Source organism: Pelodiscus sinensis, chromosome 5, assembly GCF_052426305.1.
Source record: "Pelodiscus sinensis isolate ZL-2025 chromosome 5, ASM5242630v1, whole genome shotgun sequence".
Classification (NCBI taxonomy): Eukaryota; Metazoa; Chordata; order Testudines; family Trionychidae; genus Pelodiscus; species Pelodiscus sinensis.
The window spans coordinates 70,068,594-70,087,018 of NC_143056.1; the positions used below are offsets into that span (position 1 = coordinate 70,068,594).

At 46.4% G+C, this 18,425-nt stretch overlaps 1 protein-coding gene across 1 annotated transcript in view; it reads right to left on the reverse strand.

Annotated features, from left to right (window-relative positions):
• Positions 1–8,458, reverse strand: part of PLEKHD1 (pleckstrin homology and coiled-coil domain containing D1) — a 47,803-nt gene extending 39,345 nt beyond the window's left edge. Inside the window, exon 1 of the mRNA XM_006130294.5 lies at positions 7,976–8,458. Within this exon, the coding sequence (XP_006130356.2) occupies positions 7,976–8,124 (149 nt within the window). The 5' untranslated portion in view covers positions 8,125–8,458. The remainder of the gene's footprint in view (positions 1–7,975) is intronic.
• Between the last annotated feature and the right edge of the window lie 9,967 nt (positions 8,459–18,425).

Genomic DNA, 18,425 nt, shown 5'->3' on the forward strand with positions numbered 1-18,425 from the left:
GCTGCCAGAAAAGGAGACTGGGGAGATATGGATGTTCCTTGCGCCGCAATATAATTTCCTGGTTGTTCTTGAGCAAGTCACATGGCGTCTCCGTTTTTTCAGCACCTAGTACACAATATAGACATGGCGAGAATATTCCCCTACCTCACACAGGGGGTTGTGAGGATGAATCAAGTGTGTGCAAGGCAGTCAGCCACTGTGGTAACGTGCTGTAGAAATGCCTCCTGCCACTGTTTGGCCCAAGCATCTGGTCAAAGTTTGGGGCCTAACGAGTGTGCTGGTTGGAGCAGCAATGGGCGATAGTCAGGTATTTCTCTGTCAGGTCTTTGTAAATCTACTTCCATCAAAGTCCAGTATCTCTGAACTCAAAAGGAATCACATAGTGGGGAAACAGCTCCATTTGCTCACAGCACTAAGAGCACTGTTTTCAGCATGCAACCTGGCCTCAAAATCTCTCCCCAGGTTTTTTCCAGGGTCAGTCAAATGCTTTCAGCTGCTCTTTCAGGCCGCCTCTCTGTCTGTTCTTGTCTAACCTCAGTGTCTATGAGCCCTCGTCCCCCTAGCCAAGCCCCTATTGAAAACAACACTGAGCCCACAGATATTCACCCGGGGTAGGTGTACACGCAGAACTATTGTCTAAGGCAGCGAATCCCAATCTTTTCCCCGTGGAGGAACCCCTATAATAATTTTTCATATCCCGAGGAACCCCTACCTATGAAAACGTTTGCTTAGCCAGAAAAGGTTGACAGCGGGGAGTGCAATTCAATAACTGCTAAATTATTGTCAAGAAAATTTATTTGTAAAGAGCTGTTATATATATATGTCAGCTTACATTGTAAGAAAAAAATGTTTTTTTTATTTATTCCACGATTTCTCGCGGAACCCCTGACGATGGTCTGCGGAACCACAGGGTTCCGCGGAACCCTGTTGGGAAATACTGGTCTAAGGCTAGGTCTACACTAGCACTTTGGTCGGGAAAACTTATGATACGCAGGGGTACAAAACAGACTCCTCTGAGTGACAAAGTTACACAGCCAGTAATACACAATAGTAATAGTAGAATTTCATAACAACAAATGCTTTGTCATTATCAACAGACCACTAATGCATCAAGTGTCCTGTCTCCAGCCTTGGCCAATAATATCTATTATTTAAATTAAGATGAAAAACGTCTGGGCCCCATACCCTGAGAACTAACACGCCATGACTAACAGAACAGCCATGTGTTTCTGTACATGGGGGTGGACTGATTATTTCTTGAGCCTCACCATGATCTATTTACACAAGCATGTGAGAGATTTGATTTCACAGCAAAACCCTTCTGTGCTCCAGAAAGCAATGTTAATTCTACTGAGAACTTCAAGAGCTAGCATCTTTAGGCACAAATTGGTGACACAGCATTTTGAAATCCAGCCTTCCACATGTTAAAAGCCCTGGGAGGTCAGCAGAGAGTTGCCATCTGCAATACGCACGGATGCAAATGCACACCCAAACTGTGAGGCTTGCAGGAGGGAGGCCAGCAGAAACACAGGACAGGTGTGACGTTATCAGCTTATAATGGGAGTGTTGCTACCACTATTCTAGAATTGCTTTACATTTTATGTTAAGTCTGACACATGGCCAGAAAGGATTAACCAGCTCAGAGGTTGACTGAGCCAGGGTTGGACTTTAAAGGCTTGTTGTGAAGAAGTTTAAATGAGAGTTGTGCTATGACATTTAGGTTAGAGTAGAACTTGGACATGCAAACTTGCATTGTTAGAGCAGTAGAATAGCAAGTGTTTGCTCAAGTCTTGTGATGTGAACAAACAATCCTGGTCTGCTACTCTAGCTCTGATTCAAGATCAAAAGGGAACATTAATATTTATGATGGAACTTGACTGAGGTAGTATTGCTGTCTGTATGTCTCTTTGAAGGTTGTGGTAAACAGTGTGCAGTTTAATGGATAAATTACCTTGTGCTAATTACCAAGATGTTTGGGAGACAAAAAGTTACATCAAAAAGCCTATTGTTCTCTCAGGCCAAGAGGCCGCGGCAAATGCATAAAGTCCCTTTGGACAGGATCCTTTGTCATCTCATGTCTCCTTGGATGCTCATGGGGAAAGCTGTAAGCCATAAAGGATGAGGCCCAGGAGATCCTGGTACCTTTATAAGGGGCACTGACTTAATAACTCAGCTGATCTGGAAAGATCGACCTGCAACCACAAAGCTCAACAACTCTGAATCTGACCCTCAGGAACTGAACTCATCTCTGTATGTACTTTGATCTTTTAACCAATAATCTCTTCTCTTTTTTAATGAAGGTTAGTTTAGTTAATAAGAATAAGAGCGTATTTGAGGTAAGATCTAACATCTATTGACCTGGATATGTGGCTTTATCAGAAGAACTTTTTCTTTTACATAAGGTTAACCTTGTGAGGAGGGCTTTAAACTAGGTTCGACAGGGACAGGTGAGCAAAGCCCACAGGTAAGTGCTGAATGTGCGGGACTGGGAGATGGGTTGGAAATGGGGGGGACTATGGCCTATAATGGCAAGGAGAAAGAAGGGTCAGGGCACAACAGGGAGGCAAGATCAAATCAGTATCTTAGATGCCTATATACAAATGCAAGAAGTATGGGTAATAAGCAGGAAGAACTGGAATTGCTAACCAATAAATACAACTATGATATCATTGGTATTACAGAAACCTGGTGGGATGGGACGCATGATTGGAATGTTGGTATGGAAGGGTACGGCTTGCTCAGGAAGGACAGACAGGGAAAAAAGGGAGGAGGGGTTGCCTTGTATATTAAAAATGTACACACTTGGACTGAAGTGGAGATGAACTTAGGAGATAGCTGTGTAGAGAGTCTCTGGGTTAAGCTAAAAGGGGTAAAAAACGAGGGTGATATCATGCTAGGAGTCTACTACAGGCCACCTAGCCAGGTGGAAGAGGTGGATGAGGCCTTTTTTAAACAATTAACAAAACTATCCAAAGCCCAAGATTTGGTGGTGATGGGGGACTTCAACTATCCAGACATATGTTGGGAAACTAACACAGCGGGGTACAGGCTATCCAATAAGTTTCTGGACTGCATTGGAGACAACTTTCTGTTTCAGAAGGTTGAAAAAGCTACCAGAGGAGAAGCTGTTCTGGATTTGGTTTTAACAAATAGGGAGGAACTAGTTGAGAACTTGAAAGTGGAAGACAGTATAGGGGACAGTGATTATGAAATAATAGAGTTCATGATCTTAAGGAAAGGTAGAAGGGAGACCAGGAAAGTTAGATGTCAGCAAGTCACCAGGTCCTGATGAAATGCATCCCAGGATACTCAAGGAGCTGATAGAGGAGGTATCTGAGCCTTTAGCTATGATTTTTGAAAAATCATGGCAGACAGGGGAGATTCCGGAAGACTGGAAAAGGGCAAATATTGTGCCCATCTATAAAAAGGGGAATAAGAACAACCCAGCAAACTACAGACCGGTCAGTTTAACGTCTGTCCCAGGGAAGATAATGGAGCAGGTAATTAAGGAAATCATATGCAAACACTTGGAAGGTAATAAAGTGATAGGGAATAGCCAGCACGGGTTTGTGAAGAACAAGTCATGCCAAACTAATCTGATAGCTTTCTTTGATAGGATAATGAGCCTTGTGGATAAGGGAGAAGCGTGGATGTCATATACCTAGACTTCAGTAAGGCATTTGATATGGTCTCGCGTGATATTCTTATTGATAAACTAGGCAAATATAACTTAGATAGGGCCATGATAAGGTGGGTGCATAATTGGCTGGATAACCGTAGTCAGAGAGTTGTTGTTAACGGTGCTAAATCCTGCTGGAAAGGGATAACAAGTGGAGTTCCGCAAGGGTCTGTTTTGGGACCCGTACTGTTCAATATCTTCATCCATGATGTAGATATTGGGATAGAGAGTACGCTTATTAAGTTTGCAGATGATACCAAACTGGGTGGGGTTGCAACTTCTTTGGAGGATAGGGACATAATTCAAAATGACCTTAGCAAGTTAGAGAAATGGTCAGAGGTAAACAGGATGAGGTTTAATAAAGAGAAATGCAAAGTGCTCCACTTAGGAAGGAACAATCAGTTCCATACATACAAGATGGGAAGCGACTGTCTAGGAAGGAGCATGGCGGAAAGGGATCTAGGGGTCATAGTGGACCACAAGTTGAATACGAGTCAACAGTGTGATGCTGTTGCAAAAAAAGCAAATATCATTCTAGGTTGTATCAACAGGTGTGTTGTAAGCAAAACTCGTGAAGTCATTCTGCTGCTCTACTCTGCACTAGTTAGGCCTCAGCTGGAGTAGTGTGTCCAGTTCTGGGCGCCACATTTCAAGAAAGATGTGGAGAAATTGGAAAGGGTACAGAGAAGAGCGACAAGAATGATTAAAGGTTTAGAGAACATGACCTATGAAGCCAGGCTTCATGAACTGGGCTTGTTTAGTTTGGAAAAAAGAAGATTAAGGGGGGACATGATAGCGGTTTTCAAATATCTAAAAGGGTGTCACAAGGAGGAAGGAGAAAATTTGTTCCTCTTGGTTACTGAGGACAGGACAAGGAGTAATGGGCTTAAAGTGCAGCAGGGGAGGTTTAGATTGGACATTAGGAAAAAATTCCTGTCAGGGTGGTCAAATATTGGAATAAATTGCCAAGGGAGGTGGTGGAATCTCCCTCTCTGGAGATATTTAAGAACAGGTTAGATAGACATCTGTCAGGGATGGTGTAGACGGAGCGTGGTCCTGCCTTGAGGGCGGGGGGCTGGACTCGAACTCTCGAGGTCCCTTCCAGTCCTATTATTCTATGATTCTATAATGAAATAAGATTTTCAGTAACTGTTACCATATTTGACCTGAGTACCTGGATGGAGGCCTGAGGCTGGGTACTTCAAGGGAACTGTGTAATTTGGACATCTGTGTAACCAGTGAGGTAGTACAGGAGCTGTTTTGTGTTGGCTTGGTAAATCTAACTGTTGGACTATCCACCAGCTTTAGGGGTTTGTCTGCCCTATTCTGTTTACAGTTCACCCTAATTGAACGACCACAGCTAGCTCCCACAGGGACCACAGTTACAATGGGAAAGTGTGAGAAACATGCTGCAGAACCTAAGAGCTTCAATAAGTTTATGTTCCATTTTCTTCCCGTGACTCATCTCACTTCCCTTCCCCTGCTCAGAAACCTCTTTGTCGTCCATTTTTGCTTTTCTTACAGGCCCTTTGCTTTCAAGACCCCTGTGACCTCTTGCTTCAGTGCCACAGACATCCATTTGCTTTGCTTCCAGGCTTCTCCCCTTCCTGCCTAGGGTATGTCTTCACTGCACCATCAGCCCAGTTTGATGCAGGTTCCAGTCCCTGATCACACAGCAAACTGTCTGACCCAGGTGCGGTATTCCTTTCAGACTGGGCTATCTTACTCGACTGGGTGGAGTGGGTGTTAAGTGTCTGGGCTTCACTTTTATTCCCTGGAAACCCACCCAGTGAGAATGTGGGCAAACACCACCCAGGTGCTGACAGTCCTCCAATGCCTTCCCACAATTCCCTGCACAGAAGAGACAATTCCTCCTGCAGTTTCTCCTGTAACTAGCTGGGAAAAAATCCTTGAGCATCTCACTGCAAAGAACCATGGGCTATACCCACAGACTCACAAGGGGACGTACAGACCCAGTGAGGACACAATAAGGCACATAGGGCTTTGCAGTGGGGGCTCTTGCCCTTGGATTAAGCTAATCTGGGTGCTCAGATCTATGTGACAATCACCCACACTAACTGCAGTGAAGACGACCCTCCCCCAGACACCTCCCCATTCTATTCATGATGCCAGGTTCATTCTTGTTCCCATTCACCATTTACCCAACCTCCTGATGCTGGGCTACCAATTCCTCTCCTTCCAAGTCTAACTCCCTTCCGGCTTCATTTCTCCCAAGGCATCTGATTGTTCCAGTTGTAGCGGACTTCCCATCCCATCGCTATCTAGTGATTGTTTCCCCTACTTCTTGCCACCTGCTAGTACTAAAATATTTACAGCTCTCTGCGGGGGAGAGGGGGCTTCTAGGAATAGAAATGTGTTAAATTATTAATGACTCAAATGTCAGCTAGAGCTGGACAGTTTGGTAGCAAGAGATTCTGATTGAGAGGAAATGAGCACCTTGCAGGAGATCTTGCCCTTGGTTCTTCTCTCTTGCTGGAAAACACCAATCCTTGGCTCCTTTCAGTAGCTGAATCACATTTGTTTTGAAACATAATTCATTTAACAAATATGTGTCAGTTGAGCTGTGGTTACTCATCACAAATCGCCTCCCAGAAAATAGTGCCACCATTTGCACAAAAAAAACCCTTGCAGCACATACAAAGGGAGAAAAATATCACTGTTGATTCATTCAATCAATCACCTCTCTGGCAATGCCAAATTATTTTTCTGATAACATTTCTATATAATGAGGCGGACTTGCAGTTACAGCACAGAATTGGGAATCAGGAGACCTGCATCCTGTTGCTGGCTCTGTCACAGTTTTTTTGTGTGGCCTTCTGCAAGTGACCTAACTGCTATGTCCCTCAGTTTCCCTAGCTGTAAAATAGGGCTAAATAAATAACTCTGCCTTTTATAGTGCTCTCAACAGGGGGTGGCAAAGCCCCTTCCAGGGGAAGAATTGTTATCTTCTTTTTACAGAAGGGCAAGCTGAAACTTAAAGAGGTTAAGTCACTTGCATAAGACCACACAGCAAACCACTGACAGTAGCAGGAAAGAAATACAGGTCTCCTGATTGATAGGCCCAGATCTGAACCATTAGACCACAATGTGGACTGATAGTAGTACTTTCCTGCCTCTCTTGGGGATGTTTCAAGGCGAATCTATTAGCAGGTGTAACGTATTGAGAGCCTTACAGGGAAGGTCTGACAAAAGTATGAAGTGTTATATAAAAAGATATATATGTAAAGAGTCACCTTTTGTTCTTTGAGGATCACTGGAAAAACATTAAAATGTAGTGAATCTTACACTGAAATAACATCAGCTGTAAACAAATAGACAAAGAACCACATTTTCTTCAGTAGCAAAGTATGCACTGTTACCCAGATAACACAACAACAAAGGTATTGCTACCTACAAACTTCCCAGTTCTTATTATGCAACACACCATGCCATGACACACAGTGAAGCAGTTCTGATTTCTCCCTCCAGAAGGCAGCAGTATACATACACCCTAGCCAGCTCACTACAATAATCTTGCCTCCAGGTATCTCAAGGAGTTTTACAAATCCTAATGAATCAAGGTTCATGACACCAGGACAAGGTAGACAAGCAACTCCGCAGCTGACAGACAATTATCACAATATGACATCCTGAACTGGTTCCTGTATTGAAGTGATGTGCGTATGGCACAAAGGTCAAGCAGAACTGGAAGGAAACAGGCTAGATGCCCTGTATATACAGCTCTCTCAGGATGGAGGAACTTTGCCTAGACGTTCACATGGCTAACCTAACACCTGCCTTTGAGTCCTTGACTTACCACTTGCAACTTGACTTCATGTCTTTTCTCACTCACCCTACAACACCTTCAGAGGCCCACCCAACCCTTCAGTTTGAACTAAGGATGTAAAATCCTGATTAATTAGTTAAACTTTATGATTAACCAGTTAACTGATTAAAGAGGGGCATGCGGGGGTGCTGGAGCATCTGCCATAGCCAGGGGCTGCTCTGCCCTGATTGGAGCACCCCCCACCTGCAGCAGGCCCTGCAGAGCTGGAATAGCCCCCTGCCCACGGCTATTGAGTGTCCATTAAGGGTGAGGCTTACTGGTTAACCATTCACATCCCTAGTTTGAACAGCTGCTGTTTTATCCTCTCTGCCCCAGCTTGGCTCACCCTCTTAGGGGGTCTAGTGCTTGTCTAGTCCTCCCCTCCCCCTCTTGAACTTTGCATTTCCCCCTAACTAGCCAGGGAGTCCAGCAGAGAGTGCATCTCATCACAGCCAAATCCTGCAGCTTACCTCCTGGACCATTTGGCAGACTGCCTCCCAAAGGGTCTCTTCCAGAGCACTCCATACAGCTGCACTTTGGTGCTAATATCCAAGGCATCCGAGTCTGCCTGTTCCATGGATGGGGAAGGGGAGACAGAGTTGGATTTTGAAGTGAACATCGTCGTCGGATTTTATTCCAACTCTTCCCCTTTGCCTGGCAGCTCAGAGAATCCAATTAAATGCAACGACCCAGAAGGACATCACCAGCCACGCCAGCAGAGACTGAGGCTACGGTTTAAATCAATAACAGGACTGCTCGGTGCTCAGACAATCACTCCCCCCCGATGCAGAGATGATGAGAGTGCCTGCATGATGCGTTACCGAGAGCACAAACGTCCCAGCCCATGAGACAGAGGGCTGAAAAGAGCCACAGACCAGCTGGTTATACAGAGCGAGCGTACTCAGGAATAGCGCAGCAAGCCGAATGATCTGTGGGAGAGCCAGGGCGAGAGGATGGCTATTGCACCGAACACTCAGGAGCCCCCAGATGGGAGTCAGAGGGGGCAGTCTGCAAATTGCCAGCCTGGTTTCTGTGACACATGCCCCAAAGTCTTGTGCCTGCGTAGGAGTTCTTCTGATTGGCTTGTGGGGAAAGGTGAGCAGAGTGGGTGTGAATCAGTGGGCTCCAATCAGACTTGCTCAGCCATTTGGAGAAGTTGCTTTTCCGAGCCAGTCTGGAAGCCAGGGGGTAGGATTCATGTGCTTGCTCTGGCCTGAATGGGTATTGTCCGTGACACCAGTCTCATTCTTCCTTAAAGGGCCATTGCCAGCAATAAACACACGTATTATACAACCCGACCATCTCAGCTCCGCACATTTCTGCACCTGAGCAGTGTGGGAGACACGACCCCTTCTGCTGCCCCCAGGTGAGCGTCAGCCCTCCACTCATCTCTTCTGACTCCATTGCCCACCCCACGGCAAGTCTGTCCAAAAGACAATTCTTCCACAACACTCACAAGAAACCCCAGCATAATGTTGTTCCAAGTGCCTCCTGCCTGCATCCTGCCTTCTTGGTCTGTCTCTGACCGAAAACTCAGGCAGGCCCTGCCTCCTGGATATCCTTTGCTTCTGCTGGGTGTGGCTGGTGAGGCCATCGCTCTGCTGAACTGCAACGCTGATGGCACCTGCAATTGTGAAAAGAAGCAAATACTTATGGCAGGGTGTGGGCCTGGGAGGAGTTCAGCTGAACTCACACTGCATGCAAGACAAAGAGGGATACTGGGATCCATACAGTCACTTTTTCTAACTCGTGCTGGGAAAGAGGTCAGCACATGGGAGTTAAAACTATATTCTTAAAAAAAAAAAAAATGGTTCCTGGAATCATTTAAGGACCACAAGCACTCAAGGCCTTGACTTTATGTTTCAGCATCAGCTGAGAGCACATCCAACAGCACTGACTGCATATGTAATGGGTTAGGAGACCTCAGATCACCTTCCTGCTGTGGTAGACTCTGTAATTTAGCCTCAGTAGGACTTTATACATTATGCAGAGTTAAATCTCTCTGTGAGAGAGTGGAGAAAGGAGGGCCTGACCCCCCCCCCCCCAGGGGTTAAAGCCTCTGGGCCCAGCTAGTCCTCCCTATTTTACCTGTTTTTACCACTACCAGGCGTAGAGCAGGGAGAAAAGGAAGGAGCCTGGCTCAATTCGGAGTTGACTAGCAAGGAGGCAGGAGTTTGTGGGTCTGAGGGCATGAACTAGAGCCCACCCACCCAGCAGCCACGGGAGCAAGTAAGGCCCTGCTCTACCCCTTTGGGAACCTATTGGGAACTCTAACTGGAATTTGGACTCTTGGAGTCAGGCCGCGAACTTAAGGACTGAAATATAGGAAGGGGGTTAGAGTTCCTGGGCCGGGAGGTGGGGCCTCCCCCACATTTTCCACCCCTCTACTCAGCAACCTAAGCTCTAGGCTCCTCAGCCTCCAGGGACCCAGCCACAGTCTGACAGGATAGTAACACATTTCTAAATGAAAATACTTCAAATCTGTCTGTCTCTGAATACAGATGTTTGTTTATACCCCTAGAAACCACTGTGATTATGGTCACACACAACTCCTTTAAAGCTAAGACTTTTTTGGGGGGATATTTCTCTCCAAGTTTTAGTACCTGTTACTATCGCAGTTGCAAATGTCAAATAGAGTTATGCCCACAGATATAAACTTAGAATCATAGGATCATAGAACCATAGAGCTGGAAGAGACCTCAGGAGGTCATCAAGTCCAGCCCCCTGCTCTAGGCAGGACCAATCCCAACAAAATCAACCCGGCCAGGGCTTTGTCAAGCCGAGACTTAAACACCTCGAGGGATGGAGACTCCACTACTTCCCTAGGCAACCCATTCCAGTGCTTCACCACCCTCCTAGTGAAATAGTTTTTCCCAATATCTAACCTGGACCTCTCCCACCTCAACTTGAGACCATTGCTCCTTGTTCTGCCATCTGTCACTACTGAGAACAGCCGCTCTCCATCCTCTTTGGAACCTCCCTTCAGGAAGTTGAAGACTGCTATCAAATCCCCCCTCACTCTTTGCTTCTGCAGACTAAACAAACCCAACTCCCTCAGCCTCTCCTCATAAGTCATATGCTCCAGCCCCCTAATCATTTTGGTTGCCCTCTGCTGGACCCTCTCCAATGCATCCACATCATTTCTGTAGTGGGGGATCCAGAACTGGACACAATACTCCAGATGTGGTCTCACCAGAGCTGAATAAAGGGGAATAATCACTTCTCTGGATCTGCTGGCCTGGAGTGGTCCGAGGCCGGCTGCGGCAGCTGGCGCCCCAGGCAGAAGGTGCGATCAGCACCCCCACCTGCACGGCCGTCAATGGCTGTGACGTAATCATGGGGCACCCCGGCCGGTGGCACCCTAGGCAACTGCCTAGTTTGCCTAGCCTCACAGGTCGCCCCTGCTGCTGGCAATGCTCCTCTTAATGCAATCTAATTGGCTATTATCCTTCTTGGCTACAAGGCCACACCGTTGACTCATATCCAGCTTCTTATCCACTGTAACCCCCAGGTCCTTTTCTGCAGAACTGCTACTTAACCATTCAGTCCCCAGCCTGTAACAATACTTGGGATTCTTCCGCCCCAAGTGCGGGACTCTGCACTTGTCCTTGTTGAACCTCATCAGATTTCTTGTGGCCCAATCCTCCAATTTGTCTAAGTCACTCTGGACCTTATCTCTGCCCTCAAGCGTATCTACCTCTCCCCCTAGCTTAGTGTCATCTCCAAACTTGCTGAGGGTGCAATCCATCCCCTCATCCAGGACATTAATAAAGATATTGAACAAAACTGGTCTTAGAACTGAACTTTGGGGCACTCCGCTAGAAACCGACCGCCATCCAGACATCGAGCTGTTGATCACTACCCACCGGGCCCGGCTTTCTAGCCATCTTTTTATGCATCTTACCGTCCATTTATCCAATCCACATTCCCTTAACTTGCTGGCAAGAATATTGTGGGAGACTGTATCAAAAGCCTTGCTAAAGTTAAGGTACATCACATCCACTGACTTTCCCATGTCCACAGAGCCAGTTACCTCATTATAGAAGCTAATCAGATTGGTCAGGCATGACTTGCCCTTTGTGAATCCATGCTGACTATTCTTAATCACTTTCCTCTCTTCCAAGTGCTTTAAAATAGATTCCTTAAGGATCCCTTCCATGATTTTTCCAGGAACCAAGGTAAGACTGACCGGCCTATAGTTCCCTGGATCGTCCTCCTTCCCTTTTTTGAAGATGGGCACTACATTTACCTTTTTCCAATCATCCGGGATCTCTCTCTATCTCCACAATTCTTCAAAGATAATGGCCAAAGGCTCTTCAATGACATTTGCCAACTACCTCAGTACCCTCGGATGCATTAAGTCCGGACCCAGGGATTTGTGTACGTTTAGCTTTTCTAAATAGTTCCTAACCTATTCTTTACCCACCAAGGGCTGTCCATCTTCATCCCATCTTGCGTCACTTAGCGCATTAGTCCAGGAGCTGATCTTGTCCGTGAATACAGAGGCAAAGAAAGCATTGAGTACTTCAGCTTTCCCCACATCATCTGTCACTAGGTTACCTCCTTCATCCAGTAGAGGCCCCACAGCCTCTCTGATCACCTTCTTCTTGTTAACGTGCCTGTAGAAACTTCTCTTGTTATCCTTCACATCCTTTGCCAGTCGCAATTCCATTTGCGCTTTCGCCTTCCTGATAACCCCCTGGCATTCTCGAGCTATACACTTAAACCCCTCCCTGGTCATTTGTCCAAGTTTGCACTTTTTGTAAGCTCCCTTTTTGTGCTTAAGTTCACCATGGATTTCCCCTGTAAGTCAATCCGGTCTCCTACCAGGTTTGCCTCTCTTGCTACGCATTGGGATGGTTTCTTTCTGTGCCTTCAATAAGGCTTCTTTAAAATACTGCCAGCTGTCCTGGACTCCTTTCCCCTTCATGTTAGCATCCCAGGGGATTCTGCTCCTCAGGTGTCTGAGGGAGTCAAAATCTGCTTTGCTGAAGTCCAAGGTGTGTATTTTACTACTCTCTTTTCTTCCTTTGGTCAGGATCCTGAAATCTACCATCTCCTGATCACTGCTTCCCAGGTTGTCACCCACCTCTGCTTCCCTTATTAGTTCCTCTCTGTTTGTGAGCAGAAGGTCAAGCTGCACATGGCCCCTGGTTGGATCCTTCAGCACTTGTACCAAGAAGTTATCCCCAACATTCTCCAAAAACTTCCTGGATTGCCTGTGTACTGCCATATTGGTTTCCCAACAGATGTCAGGGTATTCAAGTTCCCCACGAGAACCAGGGCCTGCAATCTGGAAGCTTCTCTCAGTTGTCCGAAGAAGGCATGGGATCCTTATGCCTCCTCAGGATCTTGTGCAAAAAAGGGGGTTTTGCGCAAAAAAGAAACATCCACACTGCTTGTTTTTGCACAAAAACCCCTTGCGCAAAAACAGCTCAGAATAGATTATGCAAATGAAGCAACAAACTGCTAATCAGTGCTTCATCTGCATACTCTCTGCCAGCAAAAGCCTCAGTGGAGATCACGTAAGTAGCTTTAAACAGCAGATGAGCTCATTTACTACCCATCACTCCTGCTTTCTGTACGATTCTGCCCTATCTGGCTTTGGCAAGACTACAGGCAGACAGGGTCCCCAAAAGAAACACAAGAACTATGTAGCCGCCCCATTATTTATTCCTTCATTTACACCACTAAATGCTGCAACGCAACCACGTAAATTATTCATGCTTCACACTATGACATAAGTTCACTATCGTGTCAGAGGGGAGAATATTACCAACTAAATCATCAGTATTGGCATTTCCTTTAGAGGTCCCCTCACAAGTTTTGCCCAGTCCCAATCCTGCTTGCATTACGTATGATATTTGACAGTCTGAAGTAGCAACAGCTACCAAACCCATCAACTATTCGGCATTTTGACTGGTGCAATGTATTGTGTCATTTGTGTTACATTAATTAGACTGTTGCCTTCTTGCTAGTAAAAAGCACTTGAAAATAATCACACACTTTCCTTTGCTACAAAGTGTATCCATGATTATTACTAACCAGATAGTGTAACAAAACAAAACAAAACATGATCTACACACGCCTTTGGTCTTCTCGGGATTCTAGAATCCAGGTATCTGAAATTGCACACTAAATCCCAGACAGATACGGGGACAGGTGGTCTGTCTGTCCAATCTGTCTAGATCACACTGTGATTTTGGATACCAGATCTCCCTGTACACATAGATTATGATGAGATTCTATATCCGGGGTGGGAAACCTTTTTTGGGTTGGGGGCTGCTGACCCACAGAAAAATCAGCCAGGGGTCGCACGCAAGTTAGAAGGAAAAAAAGAAAAAGATCCTTCACTGACGTGGTTTCAGACTGAGACGGAGAAAGACACTCCCCACATTCCCCTCACATACCAGAGCCTAATGGGGCCCAGGCTAGTAGATTTTGTGTGTTCCAGCCCCACAGGCTCCCCCGTGCTGGGGGGGAGCACGGAGCCTTGAGGGCCGCTGGATCCAGGTAAGCCAAGGGCCACATCCGGTCCCCAGGCCTTAGGTTCCCCACCCCTGTTCTATATGGTAAGGCTCCCAAGCATAACAATACTCTTCATAATGGCTGTCTTTTCTTGTATTATTAGCTGAGGTCTGAGAACTTTATCATTTTCAACTTATTGTCTGACCTCTCTGGAACAGAGCTCTGCCCTCCTTGTTTCCTTTCTTAATTCCTAGCAATCCTGAGAGAAGTTAGCAGGCTATCATGCGGTCATAGATACATAGTTTTTCAAGTCAACAGTAGGCACTGTTCCTTTGTAGGCCAGAAATAACCTGAAAGTCCCGTGTCATTTAGCGCTTCCACATTTCTGCTCCCTGTGCCTAGAAGAAGAGTCAGCACAGTGAAAATGAAAAATTGAAAACATTAACCAAACTTTTTCAAGTGCGAGAAACAACCCTAATTTTGCAATTGAATAGGTGTAGTCTTCTATCTGAGGCCTTGTCTACACTGGAAACCCTGCTAGTGGGGACAAAACTTAAACCACTTTCACAGCACAACTGTGTCTATACTATGGCTTTTGCTGGCATAGCTAAATTAGTTAGGAGCGGATTAGGCCCCCTCTCTTTCACTTATAATTGCCAAAGCTATGCTGGCAAAACGTTTAAGAGCAGATTAGTGGGGCCAGTTTTCTGCTGGAGGGGCTGTCCTTCAGGTGAAAGATAAAGCTAAAATCTTTATTGTAGTCAGCAGAAATTCCATGACACTTTCTATAGAAGACAAGGTATGGCTGTTGTCCTGCCCAGTGTTGCAAGATGCTCTGCCAACATAGGCACCTGCATTCTACTGATCTTTGGATCTGCCACAAACTTTGGATTGGATCCGAGCTGCCACATAGTCAAAAAGGTTTCAGAACTGGTGTGTCAGTTTGGATTCATCTTCCTGATATCAGCTGGACATTGTGGCTGTTTCCACACTACAGAACCATTAGCTGCTAAATCAGCTGAATGAAATAAACAGAGACACTTACCATACACATGGTGCTACCAATATATTTAAAAATAATGGAAGTTGCAGTAGTCCAGTCCGTTTGATGCTAAAGTTGCCCATTTCTTTCTGTCCAGCTTTTCAACTGTTTAGCTCTGTGAAGAAGGAGCTTTAAAATGGGGGAAGGCAGCATGCTGCCAACCTATCCACTCCCATGTGACACATGGCTAGATGGAGCTTGTTCTGCACGCCATTAGCAATTTTTAATACATTGGATTGGAAAAAAAATAGCTGTCCTGCAGAGCTTACAGAAGAAGGTTATTCAGAAGAGAGTCATAAAAATAAGAAGCCTTTGGCAGTGCATTCTGGACCCAGCAGATGCAGACTGGCAAATCTACAGCCCCATCACACATCTTCCTCTGGTGAGAGCACATAGCCTGATTCACAGGGTCCAGGTGAAGCCATTCAAACCAAAGAAACTTCACCTCTGATGGTCCTTGAGCTGCATCAGTCTGATGATTAGCTGAGTTTATACTGTGAATGTGGCTCCTGTTCATGTAACATACAGGAATCAAGTAAATAAACATATCACTATATTGTTTGCTAATGTAAAAGTGTTTTACAGCAAGTACCCAATCAAGTGACTGTGACGGACCGGGCCGAGTCTAGGCACAGCTGAGGGCGTCCGCTCAGGGTGAATTGCTCAACTTCGGGGCTCCTTACAGTCCCCAGACCAGTGACCTCTCCAAACAGGCCACAAACCAGTCACACAGAGCGCTTCAGCAGCCTGCCTGAAGCCTCACGAGCAAAACCCCTCTGACACCCCAGAAATATCCGTGCCCCAGATGGCCCCGGGCCTCATACACCGGTGGGGGGGGGGGGTCTTAGAACCCAATCCCACCTACCCCGAACAAGTTCTGTCCGGTTCCAAGAAACCAGCCACAGATCCCTGGTCAATTTACCCTCTGGATCTTACCCACAAATCACGCTGAGCCAATCCTTTAGCATCTAACATCTAAAGGTTTATTATTACAATAAAGAAAAGCATGAGAGTAAGGTTGTTAAAGGATAGTACATTACATGCATCGAATCTCCCAGTTCTCGATGCAGGCTCTAGCAGAGATGTTACTGCTGCTGGCTCAAACATCCTTGTTGCACATCCTAGGATCAGGATGGATCCACAGTTCTTCCTTGCTCTTCGATCCCTGCATTGCTGCCTGTGACAGGGTGTTCGCCTTACATTGGCAAACCCCAGCCTGGAGCAGGGCCTGGGAGTTTAGCCCCAGCTGAGGCTGCATTAGTGGATTAGGGCCCAGCTGGGAGCTATATAAAAGCATGGGCAGCTGGGGGAGCAGGAGGCTCCCAGGAGCTAGAGCAGGGCTGGTGAGGTGAGCTCTAGCCAAACAAACCCCCAGACTGCAGGACCTGCATAACAGCCTGCTGGAGAAACAACTACCCCTGGAAGGGGGGGGCTCAGAGACTGACCTGGGCACTGCCAGAGGGCAGTGTATTGAAGAGGACGCCATGGCCTGGAGGAAAGAGGGAACCACCACCTGAGGGAAGGTACCCCGCCAGCCAAAGGAGCTAATTTCGAGGACAGACACCAGGGGGTGCTGCGGTGGTGAGTGAACCCCCTCACACTGCCTCTGGGATGAAGTGCTGAGCTGAGTACAAAAGATGGAGTCCACCACAAGGCCTCTTTATACATCCTTCATGGTCTCTTCTTGGCTGCAGCAGGTCACCTGGCCAGCAGCCTATCCCTGTGTTCCTTGCTGGCAGCCCTTATGTGTCAGCCCTCATTCTTTAGGTGTGTCCTTGGCCCATTGAGTGCCATTGTCCCACAGGGCCTCGCTAATTAGCATGTCCATAGGCCGGGCTCTGCCCAATGCTCAACCATATGCAGAGAAATATTCAGTATCCACACAGATTACAGATTCCTAACTCTACACACGGACATTATACAATCACATGACTAGCATACATAGGATTAGCAGACAGTAAGCTTCTATTCAACACCTCACGTGGCCCCCTTTTATACCATTTTCGGGGCCAACACCCCCACCTATGGGTGCATCAGTGATCTGGCTGCTTCCCTCAAATTTCAGTAACGTGACAGTGACAAGTACCCACCCCTCACCCTTATGTCAGTTAAATGGTAGAAGTGACTTACTTGGGAGCATCTTGTTAAGACACTGATGCCAAATTGAAGATTAATTTGGGTAATTCGCCTGCCTCTGAAGTTCTCCCCTTTCTGGATTCTGCTCAATAAACCCTACAGAAGTGATTGGCTAACTTAGGGTATGTCTACACTACCCCCCTAGTTCGAACTAGGGGGGTAATGTATGCATACCGAACTTGCTAATGAAGCCCGGGATTTGAATTTCCCGGGCTTCATTAGCATAAAGCCGGCTAGTGCGAACCCCGTGCCGCGCGGCTACACGTGGCACAGACTAGATAGTTCGGATTAGGAAGCCTAATCCGAACTATCTAGTCTGTGCCACGTGTAGCCGCGCGGCACGGGGTTCGCACTAGCCAGCTTTTAAAAATGGCGGTGCCGGCTTTATGCTAATGAAGCCCGGGAAATTCAAATCCCGGGCTTCATTAGCAAGTTCGGTATGCATACATTACCCCCCTAGTTCGAACTAGGGGGGTAGTGTAGACATACCCAAAGGGAGTTCATGAAAACACTTCTGATAAGAATATTGTTTGGCCTATGGAAAGTACCAGATTGCACTGTTATATGAAGGAAAAAATTGCTCGGTGGAAAACCCCCAATTCTCATGAAAAGCTTTTTCTCATTCCATTTCAAATGTGACAAAAAGGACCCTGTATCTAGAGGACCAGGCTTCCTAAGGAGCACATTGTTAAACATGGTTTTGCCCGTAAGGACAGACAGGTTCTAAAATGTGAGCAGATTAACTCACTGTTCTCTCTTCATGTCACGAGTAAGGTACTGGAGTCTAGAGTTCCAGTGATAGGAGGCTGGTGCACCAATGCTTGACAATCATTTCTTTAGTGTATATTTATAAAATAACCAGAGACTAGACCCCTTGCTTGTGACTGACGGGGCTCTTATTCACGGCTCACTTACCATAGCATTTGTTCAGTTTTGTCTTACAGTCCCTTTGTCTCTGATGCTACAGGAGGCCCTACATTACCAAATTACATGGTGTACCAAAGGTCAATAGATAGGCCTAGGCCATCCTCTCCTACAGCAAATCAGCAGCTGGGGACTGATAGCCAGTGTCAGTGAAAATCTCCTAAGAGTCACATCTTGTCCTGCTCATTAGCAAACCACTTCCTTCTCCCCCACCCTCAAGGAAAAGGCTGTCAGGTTTGGCCACATCCAAACTTGGTTGATCCCCTAGGATCTGTGGGAGAGGCTTTCCCCTCACTCCCTGGAAACACCACTCTACACCCCTACCAGCAACTTCCCCAGGCTGGGAGAGG